General features: G+C 47.2%; 1 protein-coding gene across 5 annotated transcripts in view; it reads right to left on the bottom strand.

The window, feature by feature from the left end:
• Positions 1-16,629, bottom strand: part of RBPMS2 (RNA binding protein, mRNA processing factor 2) — a 47,465-nt gene that overhangs the window by 7,312 nt on the left and 23,524 nt on the right. Inside the window, exons 2-7 of one of the 5 annotated variants that reach the window (XR_009558525.2) lie at positions 7,760-7,837; positions 6,829-6,867; positions 5,801-5,863; positions 4,466-4,616; positions 3,371-3,516; positions 417-647 (exon numbers count right to left, since the gene is read on the bottom strand). Coding sequence is in view for 1 of the 5 variants with exons in the window: in XM_035131079.3 (XP_034986970.1) it covers positions 3,371-3,516; positions 4,466-4,616; positions 5,801-5,863; positions 6,829-6,867; positions 7,760-7,837 (477 nt within the window). In the remaining 4 variants the exon portion in view is untranslated. The remainder of the gene's footprint in view (positions 1-416; positions 648-3,370; positions 3,517-4,465; positions 4,617-5,800; positions 5,864-6,828; positions 6,868-7,759; positions 7,838-16,629) is intronic. The other 4 variants (XR_015946922.1, XR_015946923.1, XR_015946921.1 and 1 more) reach the window with 4 other exon arrangements.

The raw sequence follows: 16,629 nt of genomic DNA, 5'->3' as shown, positions 1-16,629 counted from the left end.
AATCCGTGTGTGCTGCTGCTACAACTACAATCTCAACCCCCCTCCCACCACGTGACTGTGGTGAGTGCAAAAAGGTGGCAGGGAGCCCCACCCCGCTCAACAGCACCGTGTGGCAGGCCTGCCACCCGCTGAGGCTCCTCCCCTCCCACAGGCAGGACCAATCCATCCCTGCTCAGTGGGGCCACTTTCAACACAAGGGGTGCCATGCTGTGGTGCCATGTCATGTGTGCCAAGTTGGCAATAGGTGGGTTAGAGAAATACCTGGCATTTCATCCTGCCTGGGCTTTTGGTGGGTGGATAGCGTGGAGGCCCATGCACTGGCTTGCCAAGGAAGAGATGGGGGCAGAAAAATAATAAAAAAAAGAAGCTTGCGGAAAACCCCGTTGTGCCCAAAATGGCAGAGAGATGATGTTTACCTTACCAGCCTTTTTCCAGAGACGGGACCCACCATCCTTAAAGGCTTCTAGGAATGAAGCTGTTGTACAGCCACTCCACTCTAGCAGGGGCAAGCCAGAACTATGGTGTCCCACACCTCCAGGGCCAGCCTTGAGCTTCAGGGCTGGCCTGCGTAGGCATCCTGGCAGCAGGTCACTGAAGACATCAAAGGAGGGATCATTTCAACCACCAGTTGGCCGCTGTGGGAGCCCCTTGGGGGGGGAAGGGGGCAAGAGGCATTTTGTTGGCAGCTGCCACTAATCATGACAACCTGCAGCATTGTAGAAATGTCCTGCCAGGAGATTTGGTGGGATGGGGAAGGGGGTGGGTGGAATCAGCATTCGGGGGCCAACACAGAATCCGTAGTCATCTCTGTTCAAACCACTAGAACAACCCGTCTAGAGGCTCTTTTCTTCTTGGGCTGCAAGAAGGGCTACAGAGGAACATTTCTTGCATTGTCATTTGTTAGTTCATTCGGCTAAGGAGGGAGTGGAGAACCTGTGGTCTGCCAGAAGTTAATGAACTCAAACTCCCATCAGCCCCAGCCAGCAAGGCAAATGTTCAGGGGTGACTTGACTTGCAGCACAACCACCTGTGGGGATGTGGCCACAGGTTTCCCACCCCAGAAATGAAGTGGTGTGTTTTAGTAGAGGGAAACATTGGTACTGGAGACACTCCAGCAAGTCTGTAGTCATTGGCAGTTTCCCACTTTTCATGTACCTTTCTACAAAGCAGCTTCTCTGCATAACTCTTTCCCACAGCCCAGGAGCAATTCTGACTAGGGTTGAGCTGAAAGCAAAGGAATGGGAGGACTTACAAGTGCCTCCATGGCGATTGCACTGGAAGGGTGCATGTGTTCAGTGCAAGGACAAATTCTTTCCGAATTGGCTGTGTTTGTCCTTAGCGGCAGCAGAAAGTGGATCAATCTGGTGTCTAGATGGGGCTTAACTGCATTTTACTTTCCTCCACTTGTTCCAGGCATGGTCAGTGTGTTAAAGCTCCATGTCTGAGTGACCCACTTTTTTACTCTGGAGCTTCCCCTGCAAAAAACTGCTCTTTAAAGCTCAACTGGAACAAACAGCACTCTGTGGAAAACCCAAATTGAAATTTGCTCCAATTGAGTGCTAAAAAGTGGGGTTTTGTGAGGAAAGCTCCAGGGTGAAAAAAATAGAGAGCTCGGACACAGGTAAGTCTTGAAACAACATCTCATCATTCACTATAAGATTCCTGGCTGCCTGGGATTTGACTTGTGACTAAGACAGACGATGATACAGTTGTTAGAAAAATGCCCCATAAGCTGCCAGAGATGGGAGCAAGCATTTAAGAGAGAGGGTCTTTATTGTCCCCAACAAAGATGCATCACTTTGGGGAGACTACAGTATTCACCCTTGTTGTGTTACGTGGAACTGCAACAAAACACCTCATCTGGCTGCTTTAACTACATAGGCAGAAGGGCTTAGCAAGTATCTCCTGGTTAGGCTTCCTTCCAACAGCTGTCAGCAAACTTCTCCCATCCTTAGCATTCACACACTAGTCTTCCAGTCTCATGTATTCGGTGGAATGCTGTGCTGACAGTTGTTTAGTAAGGAGGGGCGAAGTAATGTTTAACTCTATAAAAGCTTTATGAGTAACACATTCATTCATTTCAAAGGACGAGTTGCTGGGTTCATTCCAGGGAAATGATCTACCCAAGTGGATAGAAGGGGTGAGGGGAAAACACCACTGTTCTGAGCTCCCCCTTTTGCAGGAGTAGCGAAGCATCACATCCAACACTGTCCCTGGCTGATATCCTGCATCAGGCACAGGATTCTCCCAGTCAGGAGGCACTCAACTTTTGAACACACTGCCTGCACAAGCCATACAATGTAGTCAAATGCATTTATTATATTAGAGATCATAAATTTTGACACACTTGGTGTAGAAACATCACACACACAGAAAGAGTTGCACACTAGGGAGGCGCAAGCACATTAAAGAGTCACATGGAGGGGATTTGGCCTGTGTAAAGCAATGCATTCTAGAATTCCCCTAGATTTTGGGATCCCTTATGGAGGGAGAAAAGAGACAGGGTGCTATGCTATTCTATGGGAGGCAATGCAAGAGCATCGGGAGACTGTAGAGCAAAAAGGCTGACATCTATTTCCCCTTTATCAAAGAGGCTATACTAATTCAATCGAATGCAAGCCATTAGCTTGGACAAAGATAGAGGGCTTTGGCTCTCTGCACTATGTAGTCCTTATTGGGACAGCCTCCAGCAGTACAGCAACACAGCAAAACACTTCCCAGTCCTTTCAGTGTTTCTATCTGCATCTCATCTTCCTCACTTCAATGCTTTCAAATTCTAGGCCAGGTCCTTTTCATGAACTCTACATAGCAGACCAACACAAGTCTTCTTCCCCTTCCCTACCACTGCACTGAGAGGGACTAGAGCAGGCATCCCCAAACTTCGGCCCTCCAGATGTTTTGGACTACAATTCCCATCTTCCCTGACCACTGGTCCTGTTAGCTTGGGATCATGGGAGTTGTAGGCGAGGACATCTGGAGGGCCGCAGTTTGGGGATGCCTGGACTAGACCACCTATTTTAATGCAGATCTGCCACTCTTGTAGACTACTAGCAGTTGAAGGGCTTAGGGTACAGGATTCTCTAAGGGATAGCTTTTCCTTTGAGACAGCTCCTCTGTCACCAAATTGGGCTCTCCTGGTACTTGGTCCTTCTCCGCTGATTCCCAAAGCAAGCCAGTACGTATTGTCTGGGTGAGCAGCGGAGGGCAATTTAGTAACCTTATCAAACCCCAAACAGGCTCCAGGTCCTGCATATCCCTGCAGTTGCAACGACAGGATCAAGGTGCAGGCTATTCTGTTGGAGCTGGAGGGGGAAGGAGACAGATTCCTGCTCATCAAAAAAAAGGGGGGGTGGCGGCATTATGGACTCACCTGAGCATGAAGTGCAGCAGCAGCGGCAGCAGCTGGGTATGTGAAAGCAGCATGTGGGATGGCAGGGGTTAACTCCGTGGTGTAGAGTGGGTAGGGAGCCCATGCCTCTGGAGATGCTGGGATCAGGGTTGCTCCAGTCAGGTCATCTAGACATGAGGGAGCAACAGCACGTCACTCAAGACATGGATGGAGAGAGGAAAATAAACCAAGCAGGCTGGGTTGTGTAGGGGCAGCAGCACCTCTGGCGGAAAGAGCAGCAAGGTTAAGATGCAAATACACACACCTGCTCCACATCTCATAAGTCCAGCTCAGGACCAAAGGGCTTCCACCCAGTGGTACCCATCCATCCAAACAGCCCTGTTCAAGCATCTCACAGAGGTGTGTGCACACAGGTGCCTCCTACCCCACACTCAAAGACGAGGGATGAATCTAGGGCAGCCGTCCCCCCTGGCCTGTTTGCTTCCAGGTGCTTCTGCACTCCAGCTTCCATCACTGGTCACACTGGGTGGGGCTAATGGGAGCTGGGCCCAGCTGCACTGGGAGGTTGGGCTCCAATTCTTTCAGATACTGTCCCCTCCATGTGCAGCAGATGTAGGTGTTTTGCTAAGGGTTGCTTCACATGGGTTTAAACACACAACAAAAACAAGAGAGTTGTGCATAGGCATAGCTGCCACATTCATACCAAGGCATACATAGATTTTAACCTCCTTGCGTTTTAAGCCCCTTCGACACCTTTTTTTTTGTATACAGATGCTATTATCAATTAATACAAAAGTTTTGCTTCCCAAAGGAGCTACAGCTGACCCCATCAGCGTTCACTTGGGGAAGACATTTGCTACCATTTGTGAGGCAACCCTCAGTAAAAGCAGGAAATGGCAGCCTGCACCATCATCTAAAGCAGCCTTTCCCAACCACTCAGATAATGTTGGACTACGATTCCCATCATCCCAGACAACTGGGGCCATGCTGGCTGGGGCCGACAGGAGTTGTAGTTCCACAACATGTGGCGACCCATGGTTAGGAAAGGCTGATCTAGGATACCAAACCCCCCAGCGCAGGCCTGTACCCCTCCCCCTGCTCCACAATATTCCTCACAAGGGTCCCGTGCAATGAAGTGTGCTCCCAGGGCAGGGTGGAGGTTCGTGGGATTCGGTGTGGCCATCAGCTTGCTTTTTGCCATCTTGGTGTTGGCCTTAGCAAACTCTAACCGCAACGTCTGGGGATTCTCCGGGTCAAAGCGGATGCCCTGCAGTGGCAGAAGAGAGAAAGAACAGAATGGAATAAAAGCCATGCAGTCAATCTTCTTGGAAACCACGCTGGAACACAATTTGGCTGATGAGTGGTACATAAAATGTGCAAGACCAATACAGAAAATGTGCTTTCTTGACAGTGCAAAAGCTTGGGAAGGAGAAGTTGTCTGTGTGCCTTTCCCAGGGATCAGGCTGGGTCCACGTATGTAGCAGTATTGGTAGCAGGAACAGAGCCTAATGTTTCAGACTGCCGTCAAGAGTTTTTGAAGGCTCCCAGCAAGCAGCACACACAACAGAGCATCAATTGGCCTTTGCGGTCCATATGAGTGGTTGTGTATGTTTGGTCCTTGCAAGCTGTGCTCCCAGCTCATTTCATCATCAGCTGCTTGCCTGCTGGGGGTGGGGAGAGAGCCACAGCAGCCTGGGACAAAGTGGCAGTGAAGTTGGGACTATGAGGATGGAAGCCTGTCCCTTCTCCCTCCTGGCAAGCAGAAGCAACTCTGCTCTTGGGAGGGTATTGCTGCGACTCCACCCCACTGCGCAAGCTAGTCCTGCATTAAATAGCTTCCAAGTGAGAGACAGGAAAAGAAGACCTTTCCGTGCATCTCAGCAGATGCCACAGATTCCTAGGTTTTCCCTTGAAGCAGTGCCGGCCCACCCATGAGGCAAGGTGGGGCAACTGCCTCAGGTGGTAGGATCCACATACACAGCAGATCCCGATGTCAATCCTCCCCCCCCCCGTTCCCAACGTAGATATTCTCTCACCCCTTCTTCCCTCATGGAGGGGAGGAGGCACCATTTGGGGGTCTGCCTCAGGTGCCAAAATGCCTTGGGCCGGTCCTGCCTTGAAGGGCAGAAAACACATGGCAGCCATGTTATCTGGGATTAACTGGTGCAACGCACAGTTAACCCACACAGCTCACTAATGCCCTGAAGTGCTCCAACTCCAGATTAGCTTGCTTTGAGCATCATTCTGCCACATGGTAAGGAGAACTTGCAAAGTTTGCAAGTATGTGTTATAATAGTTATTGGTATGAGTCCCAAGTAGCTGAAGGTCTACCAGCACTTTCTTTCAATGAAGTTACCGGACATGAGATGGGATGGAATTGCGTGCTGAGCCCACGTCATTCTGGCTGTTGGGCTGTGCAAGTACCTGAACTGCATGGTCCTCAATACTCACATTCAATGCATTCTTTGCAGCTTCCGCACCAGACCGGCTGTCGAAGGTAACAAAGCCAACCGGCTAGGGAAAAGAACACATGGTTTAAAGAACATGTGCATGATGTGTGCTTGGAACTAACTGATCTAGCCACACTGCTGAATACAGCTGCTGCTGGTGGAAGTTTCCTTTCCAGGTGCCCTTCACAGAGGTGGTAGCCTGGCAAGGGACCTGGTGCCCCAGCAAGTTCTTCTATGCCAGGCATCCTCAAACTTCGGCCCTCCAGATGTTTTGGACTACAATTCCCATCATCCCTGACCACTGGTCCTCTTAGCTAGGGATCATGGGAGTTGTAGGCCAAAACATCTGGAGGGCCGCAGTTTGGGGATGCCTGTTCTATGCCTTCCAGCCTACCAAGCTTCCATTCCAAGGGATGGGAGATGTGAAGAACCTGCTGTTTCTGAGGCCAGAGCCCAGCTTGTTCATTGCACTGGAGGCAGCTTTGGGTGCATCCGACAGGGTATTCAGCAGCACAAAGGACACCTTAAGGTAAGGTTTGCTGCTTTGCCCTGTTGCCACATGTGGGTGCTTTTGTTAGCTAGTGCAGCAGAGATGGGGAGCCTGTGGCACACTCCAGATCATTGGGCTGGACTCCATCATCCCTGGGGCTGATGGGAGCCTGGAATCCAGCCATACCCAGACTCCAGCCATAGTCTCCTTATCTCTACAATAAAGCAATGTCTGCACTTTTGTAGGGAAAGGAAAACTATGTACAGGGGCACACACAAAACATGCAATATGCAGACCATCAGAAAGTGTCAGCCAGTGCAAGCAGCACAGTTAGAACTGAACAGCCTTCAGACAGGGGCTCTAGGTGGGATAAAAGCAGCCCTAGCTATATTTGAGTGTGTGCTATTGCTCATCGCTTTACTGTAATCCTAGGGTTGCAACCCCCCTCCCTCTTCCTAATTAGGGCATCTGATCCACAGTTTAAGCAGTTAAGGGCAGTACTGGGAAGCTGCCAGAATGAGGACAGAGGGAGGCATTACCTGTTTTGATGTTAGCTTGATCAGCGATCCTTCATAACCCTGAGAAGAGAGAAGCCAGCAAGTTAGTTATTGGATTCCTTAAAAGGGAAAGAAAAGGATGCAAGGCCAGGCCAGGGCCCTTAAACAAAGTGCCAGGAATACTTTTGCAGCCCTGAAAATCGAGTTAACATTAAGACGTACTTACTATGTTAGAAACATTTCCGCCCCGTCACCACCATCCCCACCACAGATGGGCTATGCCCTTCCACCCTATGAAACTGCTTTATATGGAGTCAAGTCATTGCTACATCTAGCCTGATATTGTCTGACTGGCAACAGTTCCTTCAGGGGTTCAAGCAGAGCCCTTTCCTAATCCTGCCACTAAAAGCCAGCTAACTAAGAAATGCTGGGCAGAGGACATTCTACCTCAGGCATCCCCAAACTTCGGCCCTCCAGATGTTTTGGACTACAATTCCCATCTTCCCTGACCACTGGTCCTGTTATCTAGGAATCATGGGAGTTGTAGGCCAAAACATCTGGAGGGCCGCAGTTTGGGGATGCCTGTTCTACCTGAACCCGGCATGTTGCCATCCCCAAATATTAATTCCATTAGCTACTAATAGCAGCTACACACTTAAGAACAAAGGGAGATTCCTACACTGGATCAGACCATTGGCCCATTCATCCAGGAAGGTGGTTTGTTAGCTGGTCAGGGATGCTCAAGAAGTATTTTCTGCATCAGAGTTGGATTGGCTCTGAGGCTCCTTCCAATTCTATGACTTTGGGGGGCTGGGAGTTGGAGGGGTGGTGGTGAATCTGGGGTTGAAGCCATGCTCCCTGGTGACCTTGAACCAACTTTATGATTCTTCTCTATAGCCAACAAGGCACAAGGCTGCCATATCAATAGACTAAGGACATAATTGCTTGTCGGGATGCGTGTGCTCCTACTTACCTTGAATGGCCGGAAAAGCAGGTAAAGCTCCCTGGGCTTGATGTCCACAGGAAGGCCACTGACAAAAAGTGTCCGCACCTAGAAGAGGTGGAACAATGCCAAGCAGGTTTAGAGATCACTGTACCACATCACTGGGTATCTTATTAGTCACAGTCCAAGGTTCAAGTGCTAAGTCATATGACTGACAAATCCAGGAATACAATCATTCTGTGAAGAATATTCAAGAGAGTTAATAGCCACTGTTGACTGGGAGACTGTCCAATTGGAAGGATCTGTCAGTTTTGGTTCTCTCATTTTTTTTAAAAAAATCTTCAATTCAGTTCTCCACATTACTGCAGCAATTTGATTTTTTAATTTTTTTTTTTAGCTCTCATGAAAATTCAGCATTTTCAGGTCAATTTCTTCCAACACACATTTTTTTGTACACAATTTTCGCTCAAGAAAGCCATATTTTCAAATCACAAAGTACACCTTATTCTCAAACAAAATTTGGAAAAGTGCAAATTTGGAAGGACGGCAGTGTTTTGGTTCTCATATTGTTTCACAAAATCTTAATTTGATAAATTTGCCTTAAATGTTATTGAATTTCTGTCCCATTTCTAGCTGGAGAGCAGGTAGGATTATTTGATTAGATGTTTGTTTTTCGTTTTTTTGTACAGTATAGACTAGATACCTGCATATGTATATAGAGCAATAGATCCCTGAAACTGGGCAGAGGATGGAGAGATGTAAAACATTTTCTGCAGCAGTTTGCCAGTTGGCTTTTTTGAAATGTGGTTTAATCAAAGTCAACTAGAAATGTAACTTCAAGCCTTAGATGCGATTTTTCACTTTTGTACTTAGCAATGAACCCGGTTTTTTAAAAAGTACTAGTGTCTGAATTCTTTCCCTTACTAAATATTTTGTTAAAGTCATTCATGGGTATTAAGATTTTTTAAAAGAATAATATAATTATTATTTGGCCCTTAAATGCATCCCATATCAGACATCCATCAGGCAGGGACCTTTTCTATTGCCTTTTGGTTCCTGAAAAATACGTTCCTCTTTCAACAAACCTTCTAAATCAGGGGTCAACAACCTTTATCCCAGCTGATATTTCTCTGAATTTGAACTGATTTTATGTATTTACTGCTGTTGTTTTAAACTGGTTTTATGCATATAATTACCTTATAAAACTGTTTTTATATGTTCATTTGTTTTAACAGTTTTTATATATGACTGTTCTCTATGTTTTCATTATGTTGTAAATTGATTTGGGGTGGCCTCACTGGAAGTGCTTCATAAATAAAAGCCCACTTTAAATAAAACTAGAGCCACAAGTTTGATAACTTAGTTATTTTAATTTCTGTCCTGATATAGCAGTGAAATTTGCTTCAAATTACACCAATATCTTGTCAAAACAACTTGTTCCTCCTTCAGGGGGGACCACCAGTTCCTATTGCAGCAATATTTCCAGATCCAGAAACAAAGCTGGCCTTAGATGACCAAGCAGTTTTCGTTTTTGTGGCAACTCAGGCATCCAGAATGACACATACTGTCCATGTTACTTCTGACCCCCTGATTGCTCGGAAGGATCATGCTGAATTAAAAGCACCTGGCCTCTAAAGTGACCTAGTACAAACTAGGCTCAACATGTACAAATCTTGCTTTGCTCTCTGGGAGATGGCAATGTTGAAGAAATGAGCATCCTTTGTCTGAAACAGCTGCACCAGGCCTCTTTAGAGGTAACCTGTGATAGATGTCCTGCAGACTAAATCTCAGTCTGGTATGCTCTATTCCAGGGGTCAGCAAACTTTTTCAGCAGGGGCCGGCCCACTGTCCCTCAGACCTTGTGGGGGGCCAGACTATATTTTGGGGGGGGAATTGAACGAATTCCTATGTCCCACAAATAACCCAGAGATGCATTTTAAATAAAAGGACACATTCCACTCATGTAAAAACATGCTGATTCCCAGACCGTTCACGGGCCGGATTTAGAAGGCATTGGGCCAGATCCGGCCCCCAAGGCCTTAGTTTGCCTACCCATGCTCTATTCCCACAGTGCCCAAACTTGCTAGAACAAGAGCAGTGACCAATCAAGACAGAATCATATTTGAATACATCTGCTTGACAGTGCAACCCAAACCCTCATACTTTCTAGGGAAAGACGGAGGTGGCAGATCAGGGAGATGCTCCTTTAAAACTAACATAAGACAGCCTAGTTCAGCAGCAACTTTCTTCCTATACAGTAGTGAGGAGGAAGGATGCAAGAGCCCAACTCCGTTTCTAGACAACTGTAAGTAGAATTGCAGTTGACTTGCTCTTGGGTGCATTGTGGGGTTTTTCTGTGTACTGTACTATAATCCTTGTGGGTGCCATTTTATGACTCCCCACCTTTTGTTTTTAATTTAATTATCATTAACACACAACCATTCTATCCAGGCCACTGGTGGCATTGATCATATTGCCCGAAGTTTTATGATTATTCCAAATTCCTGCTGCACATCTTGCCAAATGAATTTTATAGTTCTTTTCGTGTTGTACCTTTTTAATTCTGTTTTATTAATTTACTTTGTTTAATGTTTTGTAAACCACCCTGGCATTTCCAGATGACAGGTAATTTCAAAGTTTAAAACAGTATGCCATACAAATTCACAAAATCCCAACAGAATATTTAAAATATTCTTTCCATATAAGGTGCACAGACCAGCATGTCATTCAGTGGAAGATGAGATTAAACACAACATCCAGGGCTATTCCTTCTCAGAGTAAACCTACTGAAACGAACAGCTGTAAGGTAGTCTTCATAGATTTTGGTGGGTCTACTCCAAGTAAAACAGCTAGCTACAACCCAATGTATATCTCTTAATAAGACCCCAAGGTCTGTTTAAAATTAGTGAGAGTTGGGGCTTCTCCAACCTCACTTGGAACTGGATTACATTGTTGCAGCACACTGCTGAAGAAACCCTGTTATCTCTATTTCATTGTCCTAACTTTTATTACAGGCTGGCATCTCAACAGAACCTCCGAAGTAGATCTTAAGGTACTGGTAGGTCAATATCAGTGCTGGATTTAGGGTGGTGTAGATGGTTCCCCCCATAGGAAGTGAGCCAAGGGGTCGTAATAACAACAACAACAACAAATATCCATATTTATATAGGTGCCGAGCGTTTCCATGCACTCTAGCACTTGTCACGGTGTTCCGTTGCACCAGAAGTGGTTTAGTCATGCTGGCCACATGACTAACAATTCCTACTTGTGCATGGACAATGCCACTTTAGTTACATAAGAATTCACACTTGGAGAAGGAGTTTGCCATTAATGTGCAGAATAATGCGCTCTCTCTCTCTCTCTCTCTCTCTCTTATACACACACATGTTCTAGAGCACCCATAACAGACTACAGTTCCCTGGATTCTTTGGAGGATGCCATGATGGCTAAAGGAGTATCACAGAGCTTCAAATGTACAGTACGGATTTGGCCAAGGACTCAACTCAACAGCCCCCCATCAAAACAATGCAGGGATGGGTAAAGTAATAAACATTTCCCTTCTTTAGATGGGGGTCTTCAAGACCACCCATGTCAGACTCTAAAGTTACCCAACCTGTATTGCGGAGCAGACACAGTGCAATTCAAGCAGCAAACTTTAAGCATAAAGAGATGTCCTTCAATATCTGCCAAGGTACTGCAAAGAGTTTGTAGAGCAAAAGGTGCACTGTTTTCCAAGACAAAACCTTGGCTTAGTTCTCAGCAAGGTGGTAAGTATGTTTGGCCAGTGACCTCGAGGCAAAGGAGTCCTACAAATAAAAATATTCCTTGCATATAAAAATGTAACGTTTCAGGGAAAAGGCTAGGTTAGGACACGCTCCATTCCCCCACATGGAGGCTCTTTGCACTGCAAGGACCCTTCTTAATGCATTTGCAGCACTGTACACTGGAACCCAGCTGATGCAGTAGTCAATGCCACAACTGTCTCTTTCGTACAAGCTACAAACTAGCCTTCAATGTCATTACTTAAATCTACCAGTCGGGTCTACTCTGCTGTTTTCCACCGATTTCCTTGCAACTCCCAGGTTAGGCTGTGTCGCTAGCGGGGTGAGGCTGCGATGGTCAGAAACAAGTGGGGGGTTCGCGAGGTTACTGTAAGTAGGCCAAGACCTCTGGGAACAAACACCTACTACTGTGTTCTGCGCAGCACACAGTTAGCTGCAGCAGCAAAGGAAATTCTTTAATTCTGGTGCAGAGGATTTAAAATTTGGCAGTGGTGCCATCAGGGCAGAAGTCCAGAAGGTCTAGCCTGCCACATTTTGAAGTAACAATACACACTGGCATCTAAAGAGAAGGGCCTGCAAAAAGTCCACAGTCTAAAATTACTTTTAAGTACACTCTGGAAACTAATTGAAGAGTGATCTATTATATACAACTGAACCTTCTACACCGTTGAATCTATTTTTGGGAGGCAGGAGGCGGCACATATTCTGTCTCATCAAAGGCACACATGGTGTTCTTGGCTTAACGGGCCGCTGTAGAGCTGGTAGCCTGTCCCACAGAGCAGATTCCAGGTCCAGAATAAAAATAAGCCTTTAAAATCAAAGAATATAGTAGCTTAAATCGGCCCAACTGCTCACACATCTACTGCATCTTCCCTCAGTGTTAGGAAACAATCTGTAGAATAATACAAGAACAGGATCACAATGCAGTAGAAGCAAGAGCAGCTCAGTGGTAGAACATCTGCTTTTCGTGTAGATTCAAGGTCCCAAGTTCAACCCCTAGCATCTCCAGGTATGGATGGAAGTAGAAATGGAAAGATCTGTCAATTTCAATTCTCCCAGTTTCTCATTTTTCCAATCTTATATTCAGCTCTCTACATTTCTGCAACAAAGCCCTCATGAAAATCTACCAGCATTTTAATTTCTCCTAAGAAACAAAAACAAAAGGGTGCATAAAAAGGAATACATTAGCGAAAATAACAAGACTGCACAGGAAATCACTTGAAAAACATTCTCAAATGTTATTTTCACTAATGTATCCCTTTTGATGCATCTTTTTCTCCTAATATGCATTTTTATAAACACTGTTAGGTTTGAGAACTGCATTGCAAAATTCAGATCAGTGCAAAATTTCCAAAGGTGGCTGTGTTTTGGTTCTCATGTTGTTTTGGAAGGTGCAGATTTGCCCTCCAGAGCAGGTGAAAACAAGCTTGCTCCAACTTCTATGTGACAGCCCTTCCAGGGCCGGCTCTAGGTAGAGTCCTGGTGGTGCGGGGCTGGTAGGCAGAGCGCTGCGCAGCAAAGCCGCGCGAAAGCCATGCTGCGCCCTGCGAGGGCGGGGGCGCCGGAGCGATCTCCGCCCCTCAGCGCCAGAGCATGCGACCTGCTCAAAACTGCCCTGAGCCCTTCGAAGTCTCATTGTTTCCAAGCTAAACATACCCAACTCTTCAACCATTCCTCCTAAGGCTTGGTTTCCAGACCCTTTATCATCTTTGTTGCCTCCTCCTCTGCACCCATTCCAGCTTATCAATACAGTCATACCTCAGTTTGCGACCGCAATCCATTCCGCGGAGCCGGTTGCTCCCCGAATCGGTTGCTCCCCGGTGCACGCTTCTGCGCGTGCATGAAGCACCGATAGAGCACTTCTGCGCATCCGAGCACCGTGGAACCCGGATGTAAACACGTCCGGGTCCGCGGTGGTCGGAAACCAAAGCAGTCACAAACAGAGGGGGTCGCAAACCGAGGTATGACTGTATCCTCCTTAAATTGTGGTGTCCAGCACTCGACACAGTATCTCCAGGTGTGGCCTAAGGCTGAATAGCGCTGTACTATTACTTCCTTTAATGAGGACACTAAACTTCTGTTGATGCAGCCTAGAATAGCCTTAGCCATGGGGAGGCAAACTAAGGCCCGGGGGCTGGATCCAGCCCAATCACCTTCTAAATCTGGCCCGCAGATGGTCCAGGAATCTGTGTTTTTACATGAGTAGAATGTGCGCTTAAAAAAAATGTATCTCTGTGTTATTTGTGGGGCATGGGAATTTGTTCATTTCCCCCAAAAAAATATAGTCCACCCCCTCCCCCACAAGGTCTGAGGGACAATGGAACAGCCCCCTGCTGAAAGTTTACTGACCCCTGGGCCTCAGCTTTTTTTGCTGCTGCATCACACTGTTGACTCACGTTAAGCTTATGGTCAACTAAGAAGCCACAGACCAAATCTGGGAGATTCTGCCAATAAAAAGCAGCCACTCTCCAACTACCATCATCCCTGACCAGTGGCCATGCTGCATGGGGCTGATGGGAGCTGGGAGCATTAGCAACATCTGGATGGCCACTGGTCCCCAGTCCCGTCCCATCCCGTCCCCTGCTGTAGAGCACAGAGGTTTTTACTGGTTGCCTATGTCCTAGGGGGCAGAAAATGGCAGCCTGTACTGCCAAGGGATCTCATGGCTCACCCAGACTGAATGGTATACCAGACATTTTGCTGAAGAACTGTTGGGAGTTGACAGCATCAGTTAAACACAATGTAGACGTTGTACCTTCTTAAGACTTGGAACCAGGCAAAAGCAGCACACTCTCCAATCCTGTTTTATCTGGGGCAGAGCTTGGGCACAGCCAGCAATAAGCCATTCCTGGTCACAACGAATCAAGGCTCCGGAGAGCAATCTTTTGCTCTCCAGAGCCTTCTGTCAGGTCGATCCCGAGAGACGCAGGATAAGATGCAGCTGGAGCCCCTTGACGCTAGCCAGATGGAATGCTGTGCTGCAGCAGTCAGATTTAAACACCAGGACTTATAAGGCACTGAGCAATATCAAAACACACACAAAGAGCACTTGCGGAGGGGAAGGGGGAGTTGTAGGAAGGAGAACATTTGGAACCTTCAAGAAGATTAGCTGCTAATAGCATATTCCTAAACTACCAGTCCTGGAGAGAATAGCAGATGCATTTAAGTCCTGCTTAATCAGAGTGGAACATGCTTGTTTAGCTGTTAATCAAACAAGTTGGGTCTTTTAATGAAATGGCAGGCTGGACCATCTTCATTTCTCTGGCCTACCTGATGCCTTCTAAAGGTTCAAGAAAATGGGACCCTTCACCTGACACTGACTGGTAAGCTTATGGTGGTGAGGGGAGCAAAGCAACTAGGGCAGTTCAGCATGCAGAGGGCAAGAGGCCCCTCAAATCTGGCAGTGCTCCTAGCAAGCACTCCCCTGGTGAATGTTAAGAATTGCCTCTAGGTGGCCCAAGGGCCTTTCCACTGCTGCCAAACAGAGCATAGATGCAGCTTCTACAAAACTGCTCCATTTCCCTAGCTGCAGAGAAATAGTGGCTGCTGTGTCTACAACAGGGGTAGGCAACCTAAGGTCCATGGGCCATAAGTGGCCCACGGGAGTCGGTGTGGTGTAGTGGTTAAGAGCGGTAGACTCATAATATGGGAAACCAGGTTTGGGTTCGCGTCTCTGCTCCTCCACATGCAGCTGCTGGGTGACCTAGTCACACTTCTCTGAAGTCTCTCAGCCCCACCCACCTCACAGGGTGTCTGTTGTGGGGGAAGAAGGGAAAGGAGATTGTTAGCGCTTTGAGACTCCTTCGGGTAGTGATAAAGTGGGATGTCAAATCCAAAATCCCCCTTCTTCTTCTTCTTCTTCTTCTTCTTCTTCTTCTTCTTCTTCTTCTTCTTCTTCACTGGCCCACGAGCTGCCCCCGAAATGAGCTGCCCACTCAGCGAGTCCCCGCCCACTGCGCTAAACTGGCGCGGCGTGAGGACTTGCTTCCGCAGTGCCGGAAATCGCATCTGCACATGCTCAGACGCCGGAAATCGCGGCCCCCGCGCACTCACGGTCCGGCCCATGGAAGGATCTCCGCTGGAGCGAACTGGCCCAGGCGAGGTAAACCTTGCTGACCCCTGGTCTACGGAGTATGTATATCCAGACCAAGAATTATAATGCTCATCTTTCAAGAGCTATAACACATGCTTTATACTTGAAGTAACAGGTTCAACCCCTGGCATCTCTCAAGACCAGAGTCTTGCCCAGAACCACCTAAATCCCAGGAGATCCCATCTGTGTAGACATTACCAAGCTGGAACAATGATCCAACTCTGAATAAAGCAGCTTCCTATGTTTTCTATCCCCCGCCGTGCAGCAGAGTTGTGTCCTATATGAACACAAAGGATCTTCCTCTGCAGAGCAAGTTCATATGCAGCAGCAGATAACCAATGATGGTTTTTCAAGCCCAGCTCTAAAGCAGAGATTCTAATGGAGCCCATGAAATATCACTGAACTGCAAGACTGATGAGAAGTGTCAAGCCTGGTTCAGAACTGGCTCCTTGGAGGGACTGCAGGATAGGAGCAGGGAAATTCCAGCTCACAGGTTTGGTTGCCAGTGCCACTGGGAAACCATCAACTATGCCCCCAGATCTTAATGCTGAAGGATCTGAAAGATAAATCAGGTTTTATACAGACAGATCTTACCAACCCAGGACAGGTGATCCTTATACACAATGCCCTGGTTCAGCGGCAGTATTGATGGTCCTATTTAGTAGTACTGAGCATCAATCTTAAAGGTACTTACAGGAAGGGAAAAAGCAGACACTGATTATACATCTGCTTTTCCCCACCTCTGCTATGGGCCAGCTTCCCATATTTCCTACTGGTGCACAGGGAGCCAAGTATGCTGCACTCTACACATTCTGCCTTTATGACTTGCAACAGTCTTGGCTTTTTGTGCAACCAGCCATGAATCACATTTTAACACTTTCTGGCTGAGAGTGGCAGACCGAGACAGAGGTAACCACCCGTCCCCTGCACTCGACACCCTAGAACAGGCATGTCCAAAGTGTGGCCCGCCGTTTGGTTAAATCCGGCCCCTGTGGCAGTTTATTTCCTGGGGTAAAATCGTATTA

This window comes from Zootoca vivipara, chromosome 13, assembly GCF_965207765.1.
Source record: "Zootoca vivipara chromosome 13, rZooViv2.hap1.1, whole genome shotgun sequence".
NCBI lineage: Eukaryota > Metazoa > Chordata > Lepidosauria > Squamata > Lacertidae > Zootoca > Zootoca vivipara.
The sequence above is the reverse complement of the archived record's forward strand: the minus strand, read 5'-3'. Positions and strand labels throughout refer to the sequence as shown.